This window comes from Nerophis lumbriciformis, linkage group LG09 (genome assembly GCF_033978685.3).
Source record: "Nerophis lumbriciformis linkage group LG09, RoL_Nlum_v2.1, whole genome shotgun sequence".
NCBI lineage: Eukaryota > Metazoa > Chordata > Actinopteri > Syngnathiformes > Syngnathidae > Nerophis > Nerophis lumbriciformis.
In genome coordinates, this window is record NC_084556.2 from 23,652,249 (window position 1) to 23,674,947 (window position 22,699).

Below are 22,699 nucleotides of genomic sequence, written 5' to 3' on the forward strand. Positions count from 1 at the left end.
AAGTGATACAGCACCCGAGGGAGAGCAGCTGATTTGCTCTCGGAGCCACAGAGCTTCAAGACGACAGTGTGTGTTTTCATTAATGATGCTCCAATTAGTCACACGGTGGTAACAATCCTTTAACACCCGTCAGTCCGCTCCGGTAAACTCTGAGGCCGATCGCTCCCGCCTCACAAGACGTGAGCTGCTGTTTCGTTTCCACTTTTGTTTTTTTCATGTGATTTAAATAATTCATCATTTCAGTGTTTCTCCTTGGTCACCATGGTAACCAGTTTGATAAGTGACTGTGGTAGACATTGCTTTGTCCCCTGAATGTAATCCGACATATTCAACTATCCCTCTCCTCCCTTGACATCACTAGGAACATTTTTCACTCAGTGTGTGTGTGTGTGTGTGTGTGTGTGTGTGTGTGTGTGTGTGTGTGTGGGGGGGGGTTTGTGTGTGTGTGCCTCATCAAGTCTGAAGATGACAGGCCACACAGCTGAAAGAGGTCGCTCACCCCACAACCTGTCAGTCAAGACCAGCTTGGAGGAGGAGATCGAAAGAACCGAGAGTATTCTAAGCAGGTGAGAAGAACAAATACGTATTAGACATTTGTGTCATTGTTATTTTTGGCGGGGTCTGATTGAAAGCTTCTAAACTGGCACAAACTCTAGATTTTCTTCCAAATGCAAGATTTATTGTTTGTGAAATGCACCAAAAGTCATGCGACTTGGAGTGCAACCAAACTTTGTGTGTGACAAAACAAGCATTTATTAAATTTTGTTTGAGGGGTGTCAGTGAAAGTGTGATGATGACCCTTTGTCACCTAAAAAAAATACAGAGGACATTACCTCGATGTCCTCAATGGTAGTTACGGCCATGCGCGCCACATCATTTATTGTGGCCCGCCATACCATTTTATGTTGTCTTCCCGATTCTTCTATGTGGCTTGCCACGCCATTTGATGTGTTCAGTTATGTTATTTTTATGTGGCCCACCACATCATTTTATGTTGTCTTCCAAATTATTCTCTGATCCGCCATGCCTTTTTATGTGTCCGCTATGTTATTTTATATGGCCCGTCACTTCATTTAACGTCGCCCACCACATTATTTTATGTAGCCTGCCATGCAATTGTATGTGTTCCGCCATATCATTTTACTGGCCCGCCACATCATTTATGGTTGCCCGCCATGACATTTTATTTGTTCCGCCGTGTTATTTTACGTGGTCGGCCAAATCATTTAACAACGCCTACCACATCTTTTTATCTGGCTCGACACATCGTTTTATGTTGTCCGCACATTATTTTACGTGGCCCGTCACGTAATTTATGTAACGAGGCTATTACACGTTTTTATTCACATATATTCCCTGTTTCACACGGCCCTCTAATAGCAGCTATAATTGCGATGTGGCCCTCAATAAAAACGAGTTTAACACCCCTGAATATTTACATTTGAACTTGTACAGTAACAGCCAAACTGTTCATTATTTTTAATACCAAGATCAGTTAATATAAGTTTTTTAAACACCTACCAGATTAATATGTGAACATATATATTACAGATGAACAGATATAACTGATACCTATTGAAGTCATTGTTTTGAAATGACGACAGATTGAAAGTCGACCTCTGTCATGAATATTCCGCCATATTTGCACATGCTAGATTTCAGCGTGTTTTGTTTTCCAACCTGCCTTTCAGGGTTCCATCGGTGTGCGATGACACATCCTCGGAGCTTCAGAGGGTCGCTGCTCTTGACCCTCATGGCGGCAATTCCAGGAATTCCTTTCAAAGGACCGGAGCCGTCTCCAGGTAACACTGCTCGAGCAAAACCTGCATCTGTTCTGCTAATTATGATTTTATGACAACATGCTGTGGATTTAAAAGACAACAAACATGTGGTTACCTGTTAAGACTTTTGTTGCGGTACAGGGGAAGAAGACGGCACAGAATGCAGGACATAGTTATAGCTCTATTTATTATATTTACATGGAGTATTAAGTATGAAACTAATCCTTTGTGTGTGCGACTATGTGTAGTGATTAGCTATTGAGTGTTACCGGGAGTGTTGAGCGAGGTGCTGAAGTCCAAGGGGGGCAAGACCAGCTCGGAGGTCCGTGAGCAGGCGTGAGGTTGAGGGCTGGAGTGAGGCATCAAAGTCCGTGTCCAGGCGGGAGGTCGAGATCCAAGAGGCAGCCAGGGAACCAGAGGGAGCACGGGGAGACGAGACACTCAGCTTGTGACGCGGGAACGGTGGAACACTGCTGGATGACGACAAGGGACACGAGACCAATGAACACGGAGGGGGTGAAACAGAGAGAGAGAGTGTGCATAGAGCTAGAGATTTACGGCTTACTGTACTGGAACAGGTCTCTACGTTCTGACTCGGAACGCAGGTTTGAACTGGCTTAAGAAGTCCAGGGAGCTCATCAGCGGCAGGTGTGTTGAGTGCTGACTGATTGACAATTGAATGCAGCTGCCTGCTGAAGCCGGAGTAGCGCAGCCAGCGCACAGATGAATGCGCATTGTAGTGCGCCCGGGCTGTGACAACTTTGTAACATTTCTGAATGGTGAATAATAAAAATGGCACTAAAGACATCAAGATGGTTTATGTGGACATGTCCACGAAAAATAACTTTTTTTGTGAAAATGAAAAATGCAAATGTTTTAACAATATTTGAATGGTATAATAGTCCTACCTTGTTGGTGTATGTTAGGCTGGTGAGCGTGGTGGTGAGACTGAGGGAATGGGCTCACAGGAGTTTGGTCCAGGAGCAGGAGAGACCGGACTCCTTTCTGGAACGCTTCAGAGGCCCTGAGCTGAGAAATGCTCCCAGTCGTGCAGGCAACACGCAAACAGACGCCAACGGCAACAATGCCGAAGGAACATTTAGGTATGTACCAGAGCAAAGCACTTCAACTTATGTTGCACATTGAAGGACGAAAAGGTAAATAAATCCTTAAGCTGGGCTGCTCCAGTCCTGTAGGAGAAATAAAGTAAATTAAAACCTATACATCAGTTTTCACCATAATATACTGTAGCGTTAGACTAGATAATAATGGTCTTTAGTTGAAAATGTCAAGAAAAGCTGTCACCCGAAATGATCTTAGTTCTTTTTAAAGGTCATTTTAATTTTGACCACAATCCGGTATAAAAGTGAATGAAAGCATACTTAGTCAACAGGCATACATGTCACACTAAGGCATACTTGCCAACCCTCCCGAATTTTCCGGGCGACTCCCGAAATTCAGCGCCTCTCCCGAAAACCTCCCGGGACAAATATTCTCCCGAAAATCTCCCGATTTTCAGCCGGAGCTAGAAGCAACGCCCCCTCCAGCTCCATGCGGACCTGAGTGAGGACAGCCTTTTTTCATGACGGGAGGACAACAGGGTGACAAGAACTAAATCATCCAGACTAGAGATAAATTGTATTATTATGTTTATCTTACCTAAAAATAAATATATTTATTAATTTAAAAAAAAAAAAACTAAATACATGCTTACTATATTTTGCTAAAAACATCAAAATTAATTGTATTTTTATTTGTATTTTTTCCTGACTCCTTATTACATCTAGCCATAGAATTATACATTGAAATAAACATATATGAAATAATTGATTTTAAATTATCATAATAATTCATTTAAAATGACCATATTTAATTATTAAAATAATTGCTTATTTATCAACAACTTTAGCATTTTATTCATTACATTTTGAAACTCTCAGAAGCCAAGTTATGTTATATTCCTTAATATTTATTTATGCAAGTTTGAAGTATCAATTATCTAAACACAGTTCTGTTTGCATATTTTCAGGATGTAGATATCTCTATATATATATATATATATATATATATATATATATATATATATATATATATATTAAAAAAAAAAAATATATATATATATATATATATATATATATATATATATATATATATATATATATATATATATATATACGTATGAAATACTTGACTTGGTGAATTCTAGCTGTCAATATACTCCTCCCCTCTTAACCACGCCCCCAACCACACCCAGACCACGCCCCCACCCCCCACCTCCTGAAATCGGAGGTCTCAAGGTTGGCAAGTATGCACTAAGGGTGGCCGCATAAACAACGCAACCACTGTGATAAACATGCGCCGTATAGTGAGACCATACTAAACAACAATGACAAACACACTTCGGGAGAATATTAGCACCACAACACACCAAAGAACTTAACATAAACACAAGAGAACGAATTCCCAGAATTCCCTGCAGCACCAACTCTTCCGGGACGCTACAATGTGTGTGTATATATATGTATGTATATATATATATATATATATATATATATATATATATATATATATATATATATGTATATATATATATATATATATATATATATATATATATATATATATATGTATATATATATATATATATATATATGTATGTATATATATATATATATATATATATATATGTATGTATGTATGTATGTATGTATGTATGTATGTATATATATATATATATATATATATATATATATATATATATATATATATATACAGTATACATATATACATATATATATATATATATATACAGTATACATATATACATATATATATATACAGTATAAATATATACATACATACATATATACTGTATATATATACTGTATATATATATATATATATATGTACAGTATATATGTATGTATATATATATATATATATATATATATATACTCTATGTGTATATATATATATATATACTGTATGTATATATATATATATATATATATATATATATATATATACTCTATGTGTATATATATATATATATACTGTATGTATATATATATATATATATATATATATATATATATAGTTTTTATTTGTTTTAATTCATCACGTTTAAAAGTAAAACATATGGCAATATTTACATTGTGTTAGAGTAGCCTACATGTTTTCATGGTTTCCAGTTTTCTGTCATAAAAGTAAACTTGATGCCTCAACGCAATCACTGTGTTTTAAAGCATCAGTTTGAGCTAATTATCTGTTACCTTTTAAGTTTCACAATGAAACTAAATTTTTCATTTCCATTGGGCTTTAAATAAACTAAATTGGCGCCATGACAGCTTTCGTCTTGCGCTAGCGCTAGCATCAGTGCTAACAATACTATTTAGATGTATGTAGTAAATGTACAATCACTAAAACTATTGTATTTCACAACAAATGTTTATAACAATATGACAAAAAAAATATAACGATGATTATTTCTGCTATTCTAACAGGGTTTAGCACATAGGGGCTTAGCATTGTTAGCATGACCTTGTTTAACGATTCGATGGTATTTTTTGAAAGGTTGAGAATTAAACCTAAATAAAAGTGTTTAGCTAGTTTCTAATACAAGTCCGATATCAAAAAGAGACCCAGTGCCATTTTGATTTGTATAGAGAAAATAATCTTACATTTCTTTGGAACTATGTGTTGTGTATAACATTACAACTTTACGAGTCTACCATTACTGTACATAAAAAAGAAATACAAATAAAAAAAGCCTTAAAACACAGTGGTTTTAAGGTTTATTCCACTAAAACAGTGCCATTTGCTCATTGTAACTTTTTCAAAATGAACTTCAATTTCTGTCTTTTTTTCCAACTTTAAATGTGGTTATACACATTTTGAAATACTGTAAATCATGTATTAATCCTCAATACACATCAATAATGTAGATTGGCCTATCTCAGGCAAGATTATTTTTATTTATTTTTACAAGGTTTCTAAGATAAAGATGACTCATTTGAGTAACAGGACTGAAAGTAACAGGAGTGAATTTTTAGTATTGAATTGGTAAAAACATGATATATAATAACCACATGGCATATATGCTAATAGCACGTTGACACAAATCACATTACAGTGATTAGACAAATAAACAAATTATATTTAAAAAATGTAAGTAACAGGACAGTATGTCATAGTTGAAATATTGAATAAACAGAAATATACGGGGGTGTGGGGCAAATATATTAGGGTAACAGGACTGAGCAAAAACCCAAGCATGAGACTTAAGTGTGAATTAAGGATGATAATCATTAAAATAAGGAGTAACCGAAATGTATAAAAAAGTATAACATTCCAGTAGGATTGAGATGAATATATCATATGGTAGATACTAATTTTAGTGAAAGGCGACACATGTTGTTCCCTTTATTCAAGTTAGTTTACATTATCTTTTAAGCAAAAATATTATCTTTTAAAACGGCATTTATTAAATATGCAATCGGATCAATGTGCAGGAAACTTTGCTTTATAAAATGTATTTTTTACTTTACGGTAAATTTTATCGTGCATTTTTGTACCTTATTTCCTGGGGATGCAAGTGGCAAGGATTTGGTGGAATGACAGTTTTTACGTCCAGCTAACTCCTAATGTTTTGATGCTTTCAGGAACAATTGGGATGTTTTTGTGGTTTCCCCATCTGATGATGCGTACTATCGCTGGTTGTTTGTCATAGCCGCAGCCGTGCTCTACAACTGGTTCCTTGTTGTTGCAAGGTAATAACAGACACGTCTTGTCCCACCTCAGTGATAAATAAATCCATAGGTGTGGGCGTAGTAATCCAAATATTTATATTATTGTTACCAGTATGATGGGATCGATTTCCCAGGTGATTTACTCATTGTTATAAAGTTTAGAAACATGGATTAATAAGTGTGTTTTTGGAGTCCTTCCTTGCCTGGATGTAGGTTCAGAACAGGGGATGTCCCTTTGAGGCACTCGTGATTAAGAGCTATACTAATAAACTTCGATTGATTGATTGATAGAGGGGGGAAAAAAATCACAAGGCCATTGAATGATCTTGAATAATGTCCAAGTGAAAGGGATCGACGATACTGGCCCTGTATTTACTTGGTATCGAATTAATCACCCATCTCAATCAATTAATCAGTCTTTGTCTTTTTTACTCACAGGGCGTGTTTTGATAGATTACAGCTGACCAATTACATCTGCTGGCTGGTGCTGGACTACCTCTGCGACACGGTGTACATCATGGACACGTGTGTACGACTTTGCACAGGTGACATGTTTCTACAACACACTTTCTAATGCGGTTATTAAAGGGGCTGTTTGCAACATTTACACACATGCACAGAGGGCGCCAACTTTACAATGTATTTTACACAGTATATCCCGCTCTCTCACAGCTTCTCGTACGTAATGACGTAATATGCACGCGCATCAGCTTTAGGTGTTGTAAGCAAATAATAGCGATTTGAATAGCTAGCCTCAGCTGTCATTGAATGTATATTCTATTCTAACAACAACATGACTGCAAATTGTGCACGCGTGTACGTGTTGGCGAGACCGGCTGAGTGACTGCCGTAAACACCAATCATTTTATTTGGGCCGGTAAAAAAGATTTATTACATAAACTTTGTAATTGTGAAAAATATAGACAATTGTCAAACATATGTGTTCTGTCCAACCACTAATGGTAACATAAGCTAGTTGTTATAGTTTTTGCTTTGAAAAATGTTACTGTGAGGAAGCTGCAAACAGCACCTTTAACACATTCATCCAACAATTGGGGCTTCACGGTGGCAGAGGGGTTAGTGCATCTGCCTCACAATACGAAGGTCCTGAGTAGTCTTGGGTTCAATCCCGGGCTCGGGATCTTTCTGTGTGGAGTTTGCATGTCCTCCCCGTGACTGCGTGGGTTCCCTCCGGGTACTCCGGCTTCCTCCCACCTCCAAAGACATGCACCTGGGGATAAGTTGATTGGCAACACTAAATTGGCCCTAGTGTGTGGATGTGAGTGTGAATGTTGTCTGTCTATCTGCGTTGGCCCTGCGATGAGGTGGCGACTTGTCCAGGGTGTACCCCGCCTTCCGCCCGATTGTAGCTGAGATAGGCTCCAGCGCCCCCCGCGACCCCAAAAAAAGGGAATAAGCGGTAGAAAATGGATGGATGGATCCAACAATTGGGTTTCGAAGATGACTGTCAAAAAAATCGCAACAAAGTCGTAATTTTCCCCTTGACAAATACGCCACATCAGGGCCGGCCCGTGGCATAGGCCGTATAGGCAAATGCTAAGGGCGCCGTCCATCAGGGGGCGCCACGCAAGTGCCACAAATGTTGGAGAGAAAACAAAAAAAAAAAGAGAAAAAAAGGTGGTACTATTATTTCTAAATACAAAAAATAATCCCACGTTAATTAAAATGCAAAGTAAAGCCTATTTAATAGAAATATTATTTGTTACAACATCCCCCCCCCGCACGGTGCGCCCCCTCCCTTCCCGTATCATGACTCTTTTTGGACGTCACCACATCAAAAAATCAACACAAGATGTCAAAACGGCCAAAACTGTCAAGTGCCCAGGGAAGAAAAAAGAGAAAAGAAGAGGAGGAGAAACGAGAAAAGACAGAGGTAGCAAGTAGGTAACGTTAGCCTACATGAAATTATTTGTCTGTTACAGAATGTGATAGTAACCTGGCTTTTTAGCATTAAGCTAATGTTACATGAGTCGGCAATTGCTAATCAATAAATAGCTAGTTCTGTTTTAACGTCGGGTTAATATTGTGGAGGGGGCTAAATTGTTATGGAAAATAATAATGTAACGTTAGGTAATTACAGTACTCCCACCTACATTCCTCTGGGACATTTGTATTAGATATTTTAAGCAGGTGTTTTTTGTTTACATTGTTATTGCATTCTGGTTAGCTAATGTTTGCCCTGCAGGTAATAGTCACTTTTCCACCCCTTTATATATTAGGTATAGTTGTAAGTAAAAAAAAAAGGTCAAAGACAAAGCTATTCGGTTTCTTGTTAGTATATACACTTCACTGCCGATGTGGGGGGGGCGCCACCTAAAATCTTGCCTAGGGCGCCAGATTGGTTAGGGCCGGGCCTGCGCCACATGGCGATACTCAGGCCCTTGGCTTTGTGTGGTCCTAACCAAATTAGTGTCGACCAATTAAATATAAAGTAGCAAAATTGTGAGTTTTATTACCCATACAACCAGTCATTATTCACTTAGATCAGTGGTCCCCAACCACCGGTCCAGGGACCGTTACCGGTCCGTGACGCATTGGCCGCAGAGAAAAAATAAATAATTTATTAACAACTGCATTTTCTCCGACTTAACTTTCGCCTGTTGCACTAGACCAGTGGTTCTTAACCTTGTTGGAGGTACCGAACCCCACCAGTTTCATATACGCATTCACCGAACCCTTCTTTAGTGAAAAATAAAATGTTATTTTTCAAATTCAAGACAAAGTTATATGATTTTGGTAACACTTTAGTATGGGGAACATATTCTAAGTAATAAAGACTTAATTTAGAGTTACTTGTTAGGGTCAGGGTGAGAGGGTTAGGGTTATAATAAGGCCATGCCGAATAAGGCGTGGCCTTATTCGGCATGGCTAGTTAAGAGCCAATATGTTACTAATTTGCATGTTAATAAGCAACTAATTAATGGTGAATATGTTCCCCATACTAAAGTGTTACCATGTTTTTTTACTGGTGCACAAAATGAACCGTGCATGAACATCACATCTCTCGTTTATGTTTTACTTGGTAAATACTTGAACGCAACATTTTTACTATTGATGTACTTAATAGACATTTGAACGCAACAATCTCGTTAATGTTTTACTTGGTAAACACTTGAACACAACATTCTTACTTTTAATGTACTTAGTAGACATTTGAATGCAACACTATCATTTTACTTGGTAAACACTTGAACACACCATCCTTACTATTGATGTACTTAATAGCAGTGTTGGGTTAGTTACTGAAAAGCAGTAACTAGTTACAGTTACTAGTTACTTCATTTCAAAAGTAACTCAGTTACTAACTCAGTTACTTACACCAAAAAGTAATGCGTTACTGTGGAAAGTAACTGTTTAGTTACTTCTTTTTTCTTTTTTTTTTAAAGCTCCAATTAATGCCCCTTTAGCCTTCATTTCAGTACTGTTATTGCACTGGAGAATAATACAATCTGTTGATCAACTTGACATGCATTTGCATCACTCAACTCTGCTAAGCCATGTGGTCTACATACAACACACAAAGACAAAGATATGTTACAAAGGCCAATTTGTTTCTGGCCAGAACAAATTGACAAAACTATTTTAAATAGCTGCAACATAACATACATAAGTAACAAACAGCATAATAACAGCATAGATGTAAACCAAGAAAGGCACACACTACATACACAAAGTCTAACCAGGCATTTTCTTCCTCAAGTAATTCTTATACAAAATCATGTCTGAAACCCAGAACACTACACATTTCCCCAGTTTTAGTTTAGAGATAAGGAAAGATTGGCCTGGCCCACTAGGATCCCTCTTTATGTTTGTGAACTTTATAGTCTATACATTTAGAGTGATGTGATAATCAAACACTCTAGAAGTCTAGAATGAAAGAGTATATAAGAGAATTGACAGCAACGTTCCCCCTCAGGAGCGCGCATGTGCAATTGCGCACTGCTCAAGCGTCCTCTGCGCACGGCAAATCTATGCCATGCACAAAATCAAATAAAAAAATAAGCGCATAACAATTTTTGACACGACACGGACACGACAGAGAAAACCGTTTTCGTCATCATTGTTCAAATATTGTAACGTCTGTCGAGACGCTTTGAGGACATGAATTCCATCCATCACTTTACAGAGCAAAACTCTTTACTGTCGGCCATAAACACATCACCAAAACATTAGTAAAAAAAATGATATCTAGCAAAACTGGACATTTTCTGCAGTACAAACCAGACCAAAAGCAACTTTGTTATATCAACAGCAGCCGCTCGCTCTCTCACGTGCGCCAACACTTGCACATATGGCACTTAGCCAGTGATGCATTTACAGCCACACAAAAAGTCGGACAACTCCAACACCACACATAAAGTGTCATTCCAGGTCGTTACACTATGATTTACCAATCAAATGTGTGCTTATTCTAGTGTCATTTATTAGGAATCTTAATTTATAAATATTAATCATTAAATGCTGTTAGTATATTAAATAAATACTAATAAAAATATATTTTTTACAAACAGGAAGTTGCAGGAATGTACACATGATCCCCTGCTTACATCTCATTGTGCAACATGTGAATGTTTTAATGGGAACTAAATGCAATGTCTGAAAGGGGTACAAATTATTTCCAAAGCAGGACCTCCACCCAGACAAACAATACAAGTACACAGTTCATGAAAAACAATATTTTTTGTTATTGTCATTATAAGTGGGCCTAAACACTTATATTAGAAATGGAAATGACTGCCGTCATTTGATTATAATAATAAGAGAATGTTGTCTGTCTATCTGTGTTGGCCCTGTGATGAGGTGGGTGGGGACTTGTCCAGGGTGTACCCTGCCTTCCGCCCGAATGCAGCTGAGATAGGCTCCAGCGACCCCGAAAGGGACAAGCGGTAGAAAATGGATGGATGGATGGAGATGTAAGTTGTTATTTAGTGAGGTTTGGGACAGGTGTGCTGCTGGTGTAGCCACAGTGTGCACGTCTAAAGTTGCTCACATGGACTCCACTCAATGCTCAGGGACTTTTTGCATTTGCTCACACATGAACAATTAGAGGGAACATTGATTGACAGAGTGTGTACCTTCAGTGCTGAAGTGGCATCAGAGTCTCTGTCTCTCTTTACTAGCTTCGTCGAAGCATGTTGCTATGTAGCTTGTTTCAGCAGATTTGAATTGCTGTTTTGGGCAGTAGATGGCATCTTTGATCCAAAGCACAATTTACATTTAACTAAAATGTTATTTTCTTTGTGCTCGACAAAAGAAAAGTAGTGAAAATATCTCCATGTTAGCAAACTCGACTTCTGGCTCCGCCATGATCAGACACGCCCCCACGCAACATTTTTACTATTGATGTACTTAATAGACATTTGAACGCAACAATCTCGTTAATGTTTTAATGTTCAAACAACAAAACCAACACAGTGCATAAACTCACAACAAATTACACACCTGCAAATCAGTCAGCTGTTGGCGTATCCGTAATACGCCGATAGGGAGAAGTTTTTATTTACACGATGAGTCGGGTGTGTTTTGACCTCCGCCGAACCCCTGAGGCCGACTCACCGAACCCCTAGGGTTCGATCGAACCCAGGTTAAGAACCACTGCACTAGACACACCGATAAGCTTGTTTATAGATGTACAATAAAACTCCTCATAGGAAGTTGCCATTTGTTATATTTGTTATAACTTTGTGGCATGATACAATGCACATTAATGAACATCCATCCATCCATCCATTTTCTACCGCTTATTCCCTTCGGGGTCGCGGGGGGCGCTATAAAATATAAATGTGACAGATTGTAGCCAAAAGCTGATTTCCATCTGCAGTGCCCAGCAGGTTGATGGTCACCTGTTGGGGATCTCATCCCAAAGAAACAGGCCCAAGGCTCCCACTAATTCAGCGTTATAGTGAGTGGTATTTTTCATGCACTTATTTTTGCTGTATTTATCTGGCACAAGTGGAAAGCCGGTCCCTGGAAATAATACCTACATTAAAAAGGTCTGTGGTGCAAAAAAGGTTGGGACCACTGACTTAGATGATTATAAACATGTCAAGTTTCTCTTTATGTCAAAGTGTAAGGTAGAGGTTAGCTGATTCATGCAGGGTTATCATTAGTGAATAGTAATAACAATAAACATGATAATAGATATTTCTATCCATCCATCCATCCATTTTCTACCGCTTGTCCCTTTCGGGGTCGCGGGGGGTGCTGGAGCCTATCTCAGCTGCTTTCGAGCGTAAGGCGGGGTACACCCTGGACAAGTCGCCACCTCATCATAGGGCCAACACAGATAGACAGACAACATTCACACTCACATTCACACACGAGGGCCAATTGTAGTGTTGCCAATCAGCCTATCCCCAGGTGCATGTCTTCGGAGGTGGGAGGAAGCCGGAGTACCCCGACGGAACCCATGCAGTCACGGGGAGAACATGCTAACTACACACAGAAAAATCCCAAACCCGGGATAATTTTTATAATCCTTCAAATTACTGCATCTACTGGGAGTTAAGCGTGTCTTTAAAAACTAGTGACGTCTCTGTTTCGAACTTTAATCAAGGATCTTTGAACGCACCACATTTATGTACTTTTAGATGCAAAAGGGGAACTGAAACATAACTTTGTCCATTGCTGCTACAAATAGATTTAATATATTTTTACTATTCTTCTATCACCTCATCCTGGTTCCCAAATGTTGGTGCTGCGTGTAAATGCCTAAATGTGAGCTTTGATGACATCATGACGTCTGTGTTGAGTGAACAGTGAAATGTTCTCACACAGCTCAACGTGATGTACAAAACTCCCAATGTAACTCTAAGGCAAGTGTCGCCAACCTGCCGATTGCAATCAAACAGTCGGTCTTTGGGACTTTATAGGGCGATCCTGAAATATCAGGAGAAAAAAAATGCAACATCACATCAGTGCCCTCCCTTCTCTCAGAGAAACCATTTTGACTCTTAAATAAGCTTGTTGTAAGCATCGCCGATTTCCAAGTATGCATTGCAATCACAGCTGAGATTCTGGGTTCAAAGCTTGATGATAACTGTAATGCTGACAAGCACATGTGTGTAACATTCCAGCAAGTTTAATTGAAAAAACATGGCCACCATCAACTGTCCATAAGTCCTTGATCATTTGTGTAATGATTATAAAACAGAGGGGGTTCTTGCCCAGGGTACCAAACAGGCTAGGAGAAATCACTGTAGAAAATAACATTAAAATGCATGACAATACAGTCAAAAGTTGTTATTTTAAAGACAACAAGGCATGCTGGGAAACCTTGGTTTTTACGCGCACGCTCATACTTGCCAACTCTTCCGGATTCAGTGGAAGACTTCTGGAAAATTATATATTTTTACCGACATCCCCGTAGCTACACGATCAGTACTAGAAGTCACAATCGAGCCACGCATCGTCGCTTCCTGCCGACTTATTTTACGGTTGTTATTTTCCTGCACTCTGTCAATGTTACCATGGCTCCATTTGTTTGATTTATATTGATTTCAATAACATCCATCCATCCATCCATTTTCTACCGCTTGTCCCTTTTTGAGGTCGCGGGGAGTGCTGGAGCCTATATCAGCTGCATTCGGGCGGAAGGCGGGGTACACCCTGGACAAGTCGCCACCTCATCGCAGGGCCAACACAGATAGACAGACAACATTCACACTCACATTCACACACTCGGGCCAATTTAGTGTTGCCAATCAACCTATCCCCAGGTGCATGTCTTTGGAGGTGGGAGAAGCCGGAGTACCCGGAGTGAACCCACGCAGTCACAGGGAGAACATGCAAACTCCACACAGAAAGATCCCAAGCCCGGGATTGAACTCAGGACTACTCAGGACCTTAGTATTGTGAGGCACATGCCCTAACCCCTGTTCCACCGTGCTGACCGATTTCAATAACAATTAAATATAAAACATTAGCCTTGCGATAATGTGACGACTTGTTGAGGGTGTACCCTGCCTTCCAAGTGCAACTGGGATAGGCTCCAGCCCCCCCACCACCACATGGAAGGACATTATATTCAAAATAAACATTATATACTGTCTCAAGAATACAGTTACGACCTGAAAGAAACTTGAACGAAAATTAGACAAAGTAATAAAAAAAAATTCTCAATTAACAATACTGCCAATTGCAAAGTCTATTTTTTTATATACATTTGAGTGAACTGGCTTGTTTGAAAAATTAACATTTAAGAAAAATCCACTTGTTAGACTTCAGTTGCACCAACTGTACAATGACAGTAGAGAGACGGACATTTAAACTGTAATGATAATGTGCGAGTCACACTCCTATATCCCTTAAAAGTGCTGTAGCTTAAAAAAAATGTTTCATTGCAATTATGCACATTGCATCCATCCATCCATTTTCTACCACTTGTCCCTCTCGGGTTCGCGGGGGTGGCTGGAGCCCATCCCAGTGATACTTAAATCGAGTCAGGTAGTGACTGGCAGTACTGGAAAATCTCTGTGCATTTAATTTTGGATTGGCAACTATGTCTTCTTTATGTGCCCTGTGTTTGATGGGCACCCAGTGGGTGGCTGGAATAGACGACATAACCCTGAACAGGATAAGCAGTACAGATGTGAACCATCATCACAACATTTTTATTGGGTTTCAGGGTTCCTAGAACAAGGTCTTCTGGTGAAGGACCACACAAAGCTGAGGGACAGCTACGTGCGCACGTTACAGTTCAAGCTGGACGTAGCGTCCATCTTGCCCACAGACCTGTTCTACTTTTACACCGGCATCCACACACCCCAACTCAGGTTCAACCGTCTGTTGCGTTTCCCTCGGATGTTTGAATTCTTCGATCGCACCGAGACGCGTACCAACTACCCCAACATGTTCCGCATTTGCAACTTGGTGCTCTACATCCTGGTGATCATTCACTGGAACGCCTGCATTTACTACGCTATATCCAAATCTTTAGGCTTTGGTTCAGACACTTGGGTGTTCCCGAACATCTCCAAACCGGAATATTCCTCTCTCACTCGGAGTTACGTCTACTGTCTGTACTGGTCCACTCTCACGCTCACCACTATTGGAGAGATGCCCGCACCAGTGCGAGATGAAGAGTACGTTTTTGTGGTCTTTGACTTTCTAGTTGGCGTGCTGATCTTTGCCACCATTGTGGGTAACGTGGGTTCAATGATTGCCAACATGAACGCAACCCGTGCTGAGTTTCAAGCTCGGATTGATGCCATCAAACATTACATGCACTTCCGCAAAGTCAGCAAAGAACTGGAGACCCGCGTCATCAAGTGGTTCGACTACCTGTGGACCAACAAGCAAGCCGTGGACGAGCAGGAAGTGTTGAAGAATTTACCGAACAAACTCCGGGCGGAGATCGCAATCAACGTCCACTTGGAAACCTTGAAGAAGGTGCGTATTTTTCAAGACTGTGAGGCAGGATTGTTGGTGGAGCTGGTGCTCAAGTTACGCCCACAAGTCTTTAGTCCAGGAGACTACATCTGCAGGAAAGGCGACATCGGCAAGGAGATGTACATCATCAAAGAGGGCAAGCTGGCCGTGGTGGGAGATGACGGCGTCACACAGTACGCCCTCCTCACGGCCGGGAGCTGCTTCGGAGAGATCAGCATTTTGAATATCAAGGGCAGTAAGATGGGAAACCGTCGGACCGCCAACATTCGCAGTTTGGGATACTCTGACCTCTTCTGCCTCTCGAAGGACGACCTAATGGAGGCCGTTACAGAGTATCCAGACGCCAAGACGGTCCTGGAGGAGAGGGGCCGCGAGATCCTGATGAAAGAGGGTCTCCTGGACGAGAATGGCGAAAGTGGCGAGCTCCACAAAGAGGACACTGAGGAGAAGGTGGAAAGGCTGGAGTCTTCTCTCGACACTCTGCAGACTCGTTTTTCGCGTCTTCTCGGCGAGTATGCACACACTCAGCAGCGGCTGAAGCAGCGCATCACGCTGCTGGAGAGGCAGATAAGTCAAACGGACTGCGGCACGGAAGCCAGCCATGACGTTGGTGCGGATACGGAATCAGCCAGTGAGGTTCACCTCGATGGGAATAACTTGCAAGTCCAAGGTCTCAAAAGCCCAATGTAAAAACATTATTTTTGAACATGTACTGATTCAGACAGTGATGATATAACCATATGAGCTCGTTGACCATGTATCAGGGATATTCAACTCAATTGTTTTGGGGGCCATTTTTCCAGAAAGTTGAGGACCGGGGGGCCAGACTTATTCCTTTACTATTAATCCTATTTTTTATGTAAATTCTGCAGATATATTTTGAGAGCTACATGAGTGCTCTGCTATTTTTAAGGACCTTCTGCAAAAAAGCCAGTCAAAGATCATCTCGATGACAGCACTCTTTTGTTTTTAAGAATCTACTACAAAAATTTGAGCCCCTCAAGTTTTTGAACTGAACTCACGGGCCACCAGTTGAATAACCCAATTGATAAAAAAAGAAAGGACCTAAACGGATCCTAGAGGATCACTACTAGTATAACTAAAGAAGATGAACAAATGAGTACTGACTGCATCTGAACTTAACAAGCTACCTCACCACTTTATTTAAACAAATCACATCATGAAAAAAATAGCAACTGCCAAAAAGGAGAGGACTTAAAGGGGTGCCTTGAGGAACACCTTAGTTATGTAAATCACACATTTGGACCCAAGTGTTCCATGTTTGCTAGCCAGATTAAAATGTAAATGCAAAGATCTGTCAATGTGTAAATTCCTCTATACTACAGGAGCATGCTGGCATTTTTAGGAATTTGCTGCAAAAAATGTTTGTCTCCCAAGTTTTAAACTGAACTCAAGGGCTGGTATGTTGTCAGTACCGGGCCGCAGGGGCGCCGAAAAGGGGGGGTAAAGGAGACGGATTCTAGGGGCCCATGATGGAGGGGGGCCCAGAGAGGCCCCTAATGATGATGAAATTATAATACAGAAAAAATAATGACACTGTGTTGGGGGCCCTGTAAAGATTCTTTTCATGGGGCCCAAAATCCCAAGCGGCGCCCCTGCCGGGCCGGATTTGGTCCCCCAGCTGCCAGTTGAATAAACCTGCCATATATGGTCAAAGCCCTTTTAGACTTAAAGGAGAACTGCACTTTTTGGGGAATTTTCGTTCACAATCCTTATTCAAGACATGACAACAGATATATATCTATTAATGCATTCTAATTCGTAAATAAAAGTCAATGGGAGGTCCTCCATTCTGCCCATAAAACCCAATTACAAAAACATCCAAAAAAAACAAAATTACTCCATTTAGATTCCGTGACTTGATTATTAACAAGTATTAGTGATAATGTTATTATAAGTGCTAACGCAGACAAACTATTTATAGCGGCACCGTGATCATGAGCTTGTGCGCCAATCAATGTTGACACAATCGACTAATCAGCTGCTTCCTCGTTTCTTTGCTCGTCAAACTGTATTGTAGATCATATATCATCATGCCTCTAACCTGGGCAATAGAAGGATGAGGATACAATCCGACAAGTTGGTCCACTTTGACAGCCAATTTAGACCCGGAAATGGCGAGAACGACACGAAAAGGCGCTCGGTTCAACCTCTCTTTTCTTCGCAAGGATTATGAGACATTTTTTGTCTAAATGGGAATATATGAACATCCTAGCAGTCGGCATCCTAATGGCAGCAGACCTTATACAGTGAGAGATGTTTTATTATGCGTGTTGGCTCTCATAAAGTCTGCAGTGAGTAATAAGTGATGTTGTTGAAAAAAAGGAATGTCTTGATGCGTTTTTTAAATGAATGTGCCGCATATGCTTAAAAAGAGCAAAATAAGTAAACATTAAAAGTTATTACAAATGTGCCTTTTACTACATTACATATATTTACATCATGTATAAAAAAGCGTAATGGAGGTGTTTGGATGTTTTAAGGGCTTTATAGGCAGAATAGAGTGGCTCTCATAGGCTTCAATGTAAGTTGACTTTCGATCGCATTTATTTAATATTTAGAATGCATTAACAATAAAATATGTCATCGTGTCTTTCATAATGATTGGGAACAAAAGGCAAAATTTAAAAAAAAAGTGCAGTTCTCCTTTAATGATGAAAAAACAGATCATCTTTGTGTGTGTGCGTGTGTGTGTGTGTGTGTGTGTGTGTCTGTGTGTCTGTGGGTGGGTGTGGGTGTGTGTATGCGTGCGCATAATCACAAAGCACAACGTCCCTGTTGTGTAATAGTAAAGTATTGCATCAGTGATGTGTTTTTTTGCTCAAAGTGTCCAACCTCACAGTGCAGGAATTTTAAAAGTGTAAGTGACCCAGTCAACCAGGAATTATGACAGTGATCATTTGGGTCCAGTCGATTGTGCCGCTTATGTAAACACCGAATGTTTGTTTGCATCAGCACAGAGATTTAGTTCTCAAGACACCCTGAAGACCTCATCGCCGGCTGGCCCTCCTGGGGATCCAGTCCATAAGGAGAGTCAGTGGAAGGTGATTTTTGATTTCACAAACACAATTAGTTTCCAGGTCATGCCTACAACAAAGACGACAAAGCTACGTTGAAAGAATGATGCATTTTGGCATTAAGCAGGAGGAGTTTCTAACCGTGGTGTGGATTAGCAGCGCGACAGTGACATGTGTCACTAATATGGGAATCCCGAGCAATTAAGAGATGCTTTGAGGCACTTTATTTTGTTTTGAAGAATATGTTTTTTAATAGGGGGACAATACCCTACCTCGCCGAAACGAGCCTAATAACATACAGGAGAAGGCAAGAAGTTATTACTCTGTCCCTCCAGGATTTCAATGGCTTTTTATGTGATTGTTGCTTAAAATGCAAGAATTCACGGCAGCCTTTTCAGAAAATTGGGACAAAAGTTGCGATGTTTTGAGGCATAATTTTTTCAATAACATTGAATCACCTTGTGATTTTATAACTTTTCTATTAATGTTTTAAGTGTTCCTTGTAACATTAACCTTAAAGAGGAACATTATCACAATTTCAGAATTGTTAAAACCATTAAAAATCAGTTCCCAGTGGCTTATTATATTTTTCAAAGTTTTTTTTCAAAATTTTACCTATCACGCAATATCTCTAAAAAAAAGCTTCAAAGTGCCTGATTTTAACCACCCGTCCATTTTCCTGTGACGTCACATAGTGAAGCCAACACAAACAAACATGGCGGAAAGAACAGCAAGCTATAGCGACATTAGCTCGGATTCAGACTCGGATTTCAGCGGCTTAAGCGATTCAACAGATTACGAATGTATTGAAACGGATGGTTGTAGTGTGGAGGCAGGTAGCGAAAACGAAATTGAAGAAGAAACTGAAGCTATTGAGCCATATCGGTTTGAACCGTATGCAAGCGAAACCGACGAAAACGACACGACAGCCAGCGACACGGGAGAAAGCGAGGACGAATTCGGCGATCGCCTTCTAACCAACGATTGGTAAGTGTTTGTTTGGCATTAAAGGAAACTAACAACTATGAACTAGGTTTACAGCATATGAAATACATTTGGCAACAACATGCACTTTGAGAGTGCAGACAGCCCAATTTTCATCAATTAATATATTCTGCAGACATACCCTCATGTCAGCAGGCCAGGGAAGCTAGGGTCGATATTCTTCTCTTGATCATCATGGGACGGTGTGAGCCAAGACATCCAGGGGGGTTTAGCTCGCTCGTCTGCGGGAACAAACTGCCGCCGTGGCTTGCCGTGCTACCGAGGTCCTTTGTCCCTGAATTGCTCACACACTCCGGCAGATTCAATGGGGGTCTGGCGGCAGATTTCTTTGACTTTATCGTTGGAAATGCATCTGCTTTGAGTGTCGCAGGATATCCACGCATTCTTGCCATCTCTGTCGTAGCATAGCTTTCGTCGGTAAAGTGTGCGGAACAAACGTCCAATTTCTTGCCACTTTCGCATCTTGGGCCACTGGTGCAACTAGAGAATATTTAATTCGCCAAAACTCACCCATTTAGAGTTCGGAAATCGGTTAAAAAAACATATGGTCTTTTTTCTGCAACATCAAGGTATATATTGACGCTTACATAGGTCTGGTGAAAATGTTCCCCTTTAAAAAGCACACCCAAATTGGTAAACAAATACTGTATTGATGTTGTACTCGTTTTGTTTCTCACTGGCATTCATTGAGGGCAGATGCTCCCCTTTCCTCTCCCTTATCTCTCCTGCTTGCTTCTTTGTCTTGTCTTGTCTTAACTTTCTTGTTGCCTCTTTTTGCACTGCTCTCCAAATCTAACCATTGGAACTATTTAACTGGCCTCAACGAAATTGACAAGATCTTGGGTTTGGGGGAGCCTGCTTGTCATGACGGAGCGGTTGTTGCTGGACACACGACGGACTCTTGGGAGAACAAGGAGGTGCCTGGCGACCCTTTCAGTCGAGGACGTGAAGATATCTACCTATTCGGAATTATGACAACAGGACATCTGCTGATTGGAGTAAGTGTTGCTATGGTTTGTCGACAAATAGTCTTTAAAGTACCCCAAAACTGCCACAAATGATTGGAGGATGTGGGCAGAACTGTGGACGCTTTGTGATCTGGATAACTTTGGACTGTCTGCCCTGCACGATGAATTTGAGGACCAGTCATAGACAATATAGAGTGAAAAGCAAATTTTATTTTCACTCGCATACAAAACATTCTACCTTGGATTATTTCCCTGGCTTCGAGACTCTCCCGAAGGACAGTGCGGCGAAGACACAACAAACTCCCTTCTTGTCTCTCATGGACACACACCTGTTGTTGTTGACTTTGGACTAACTGGCAAGAACACCACGGTAGCGGAACAGAGACACGCGGCAGGCTTACACACACACATGCATCCACAAAAAATATACGCCACACACACATACCCCACCCCCCATCCAACGCCCTTGACACGAATCCCTTAGGGGCGATGGACGACTGGGCAGCACCTGAAAAGCTGCAGCCTGCCACCGTAGCCCCCCACTCCCTCCCCTCTGTTGCAAGTCTCGAGATGTATGTTGTAATGTGTGTATGTGCTTTGCTATGGAGTTTGTTTTATACCACTCCAGACTTGGCCCCCTTAGGAGCCCAGTATAGATTGTATTTTTTTTTTTACTCATCCTCCCCCAGCGTTGACCTTTTTCCTATCTTTTATGGGGCGCCTTGTGGCGACCCATCAGCGTTCCTGTTCTGTAACCCTGTACACTGTTTGTTTGTCTAATTTTGAATGGGTGTGTGCTGAAAACAAAGTTCCGTTGTACTTGTGCAATGACAATAAAGACCTACCTACCTACCTTATACCATACAGACTTAAAAGTTGACACTAAATAGCAGTTAAAGCACATATTCAGAACTCACTGTCAGATCATGGTGTTGTTTTAATTAATTAGAGAAAGAAACATCACCAAATACTTCCTTATTGTCCGCTGTCTGCTCTGTCGTCCACAAGTTGCAGACATTCTCCATGTGAATGTTTTATGCTTGAAAAGTGTTTGCCATTCTTAAACATTAATTTCATGTTCCAACACATTTACCCCCGCACATTAAGAGCATCTGTGAACTGTTGAGAGCAATATAAAGTGCTAATTGTTGGTAAATGATGTTGAGAGATTATCATCACAAGTCAGCATCTCTGAAATGTAAATTTGCTAGGTCAGCATTGCAAATGAAAATCTGTTCTTAATGATCCTACACTGGATAAAGGTTAAATAAAATATATAAATACAGGTCAATTAGAAAGTCAGGACACCAATGTGTTGGTAAATGTTAATATACTACATTACCCAGAGAGCTTACCGCCGTAGACAGGAACCAGAAGGAAGTCCCAGGTATGCGGGAAAATGACTATTGTGTATTTTGATCAATAAAGAGTTGATATATTGTTCAATGTTGCTATTCCTGCTTCGTCTGTACAACAAACAAACATATGTTTTGATTTGACATAGAAACAAATTTGATTAGCCAAAATGTGCAGGGAAGTTTCAAGCATTGGACAAAGTTGCAAAGTCTTGGATAATTTGCTGGAATAGTTTGAATTTGCATGAAATGGCGCAAATGCAACTTCACAAATTCCTGCAGGGACTGTATACTCGGTCATAAAGCCTACAATTTAAATGTATAATAATTTAACGTGGTGGTATGAACAATTATACAAGTGCCCCAGTTTACAAGTTTTTTGGGATACAAGTT

General features: G+C 40.2%; 1 protein-coding gene across 1 annotated transcript; it reads left to right on the forward strand.

Moving 5' to 3' along the window:
- Positions 1 to 465: 465 nt before the first annotated feature.
- cnga2b (cyclic nucleotide gated channel subunit alpha 2b) lies at positions 466 to 16,915 on the forward strand. Its single transcript, XM_061961573.1, has 6 exons — positions 466 to 566; positions 1,692 to 1,802; positions 2,708 to 2,884; positions 6,443 to 6,550; positions 6,968 to 7,074; positions 15,177 to 16,915. The coding sequence occupies exons 1-6, from the start codon at positions 466 to 468 to the stop codon at positions 16,628 to 16,630; spliced, it is 2,058 nt and encodes a 685-aa protein (XP_061817557.1). The 3' UTR covers positions 16,631 to 16,915.
- The last annotated feature ends 5,784 nt before the right edge of the window (positions 16,916 to 22,699 follow it).

Bases quoted from the DNA above. Each gene is read 5' to 3' on its own strand.
- cnga2b (XM_061961573.1), top strand. From the start codon at position 466: ATGACAGGCCACACAGCTGAAAGAGGTCGCTCACCCCACAACCTGTCA. The intron at 567-1,691 runs GTGAGAAGAACA...CCTGCCTTTCAG, and splicing joins ACCGAGAGTATTCTAAGCAG to GGTTCCATCGGTGTGCGATG. The intron at 7,075-15,176 runs GTGACATGTTTC...ATTGGGTTTCAG, and splicing joins GTGTGTACGACTTTGCACAG to GGTTCCTAGAACAAGGTCTT.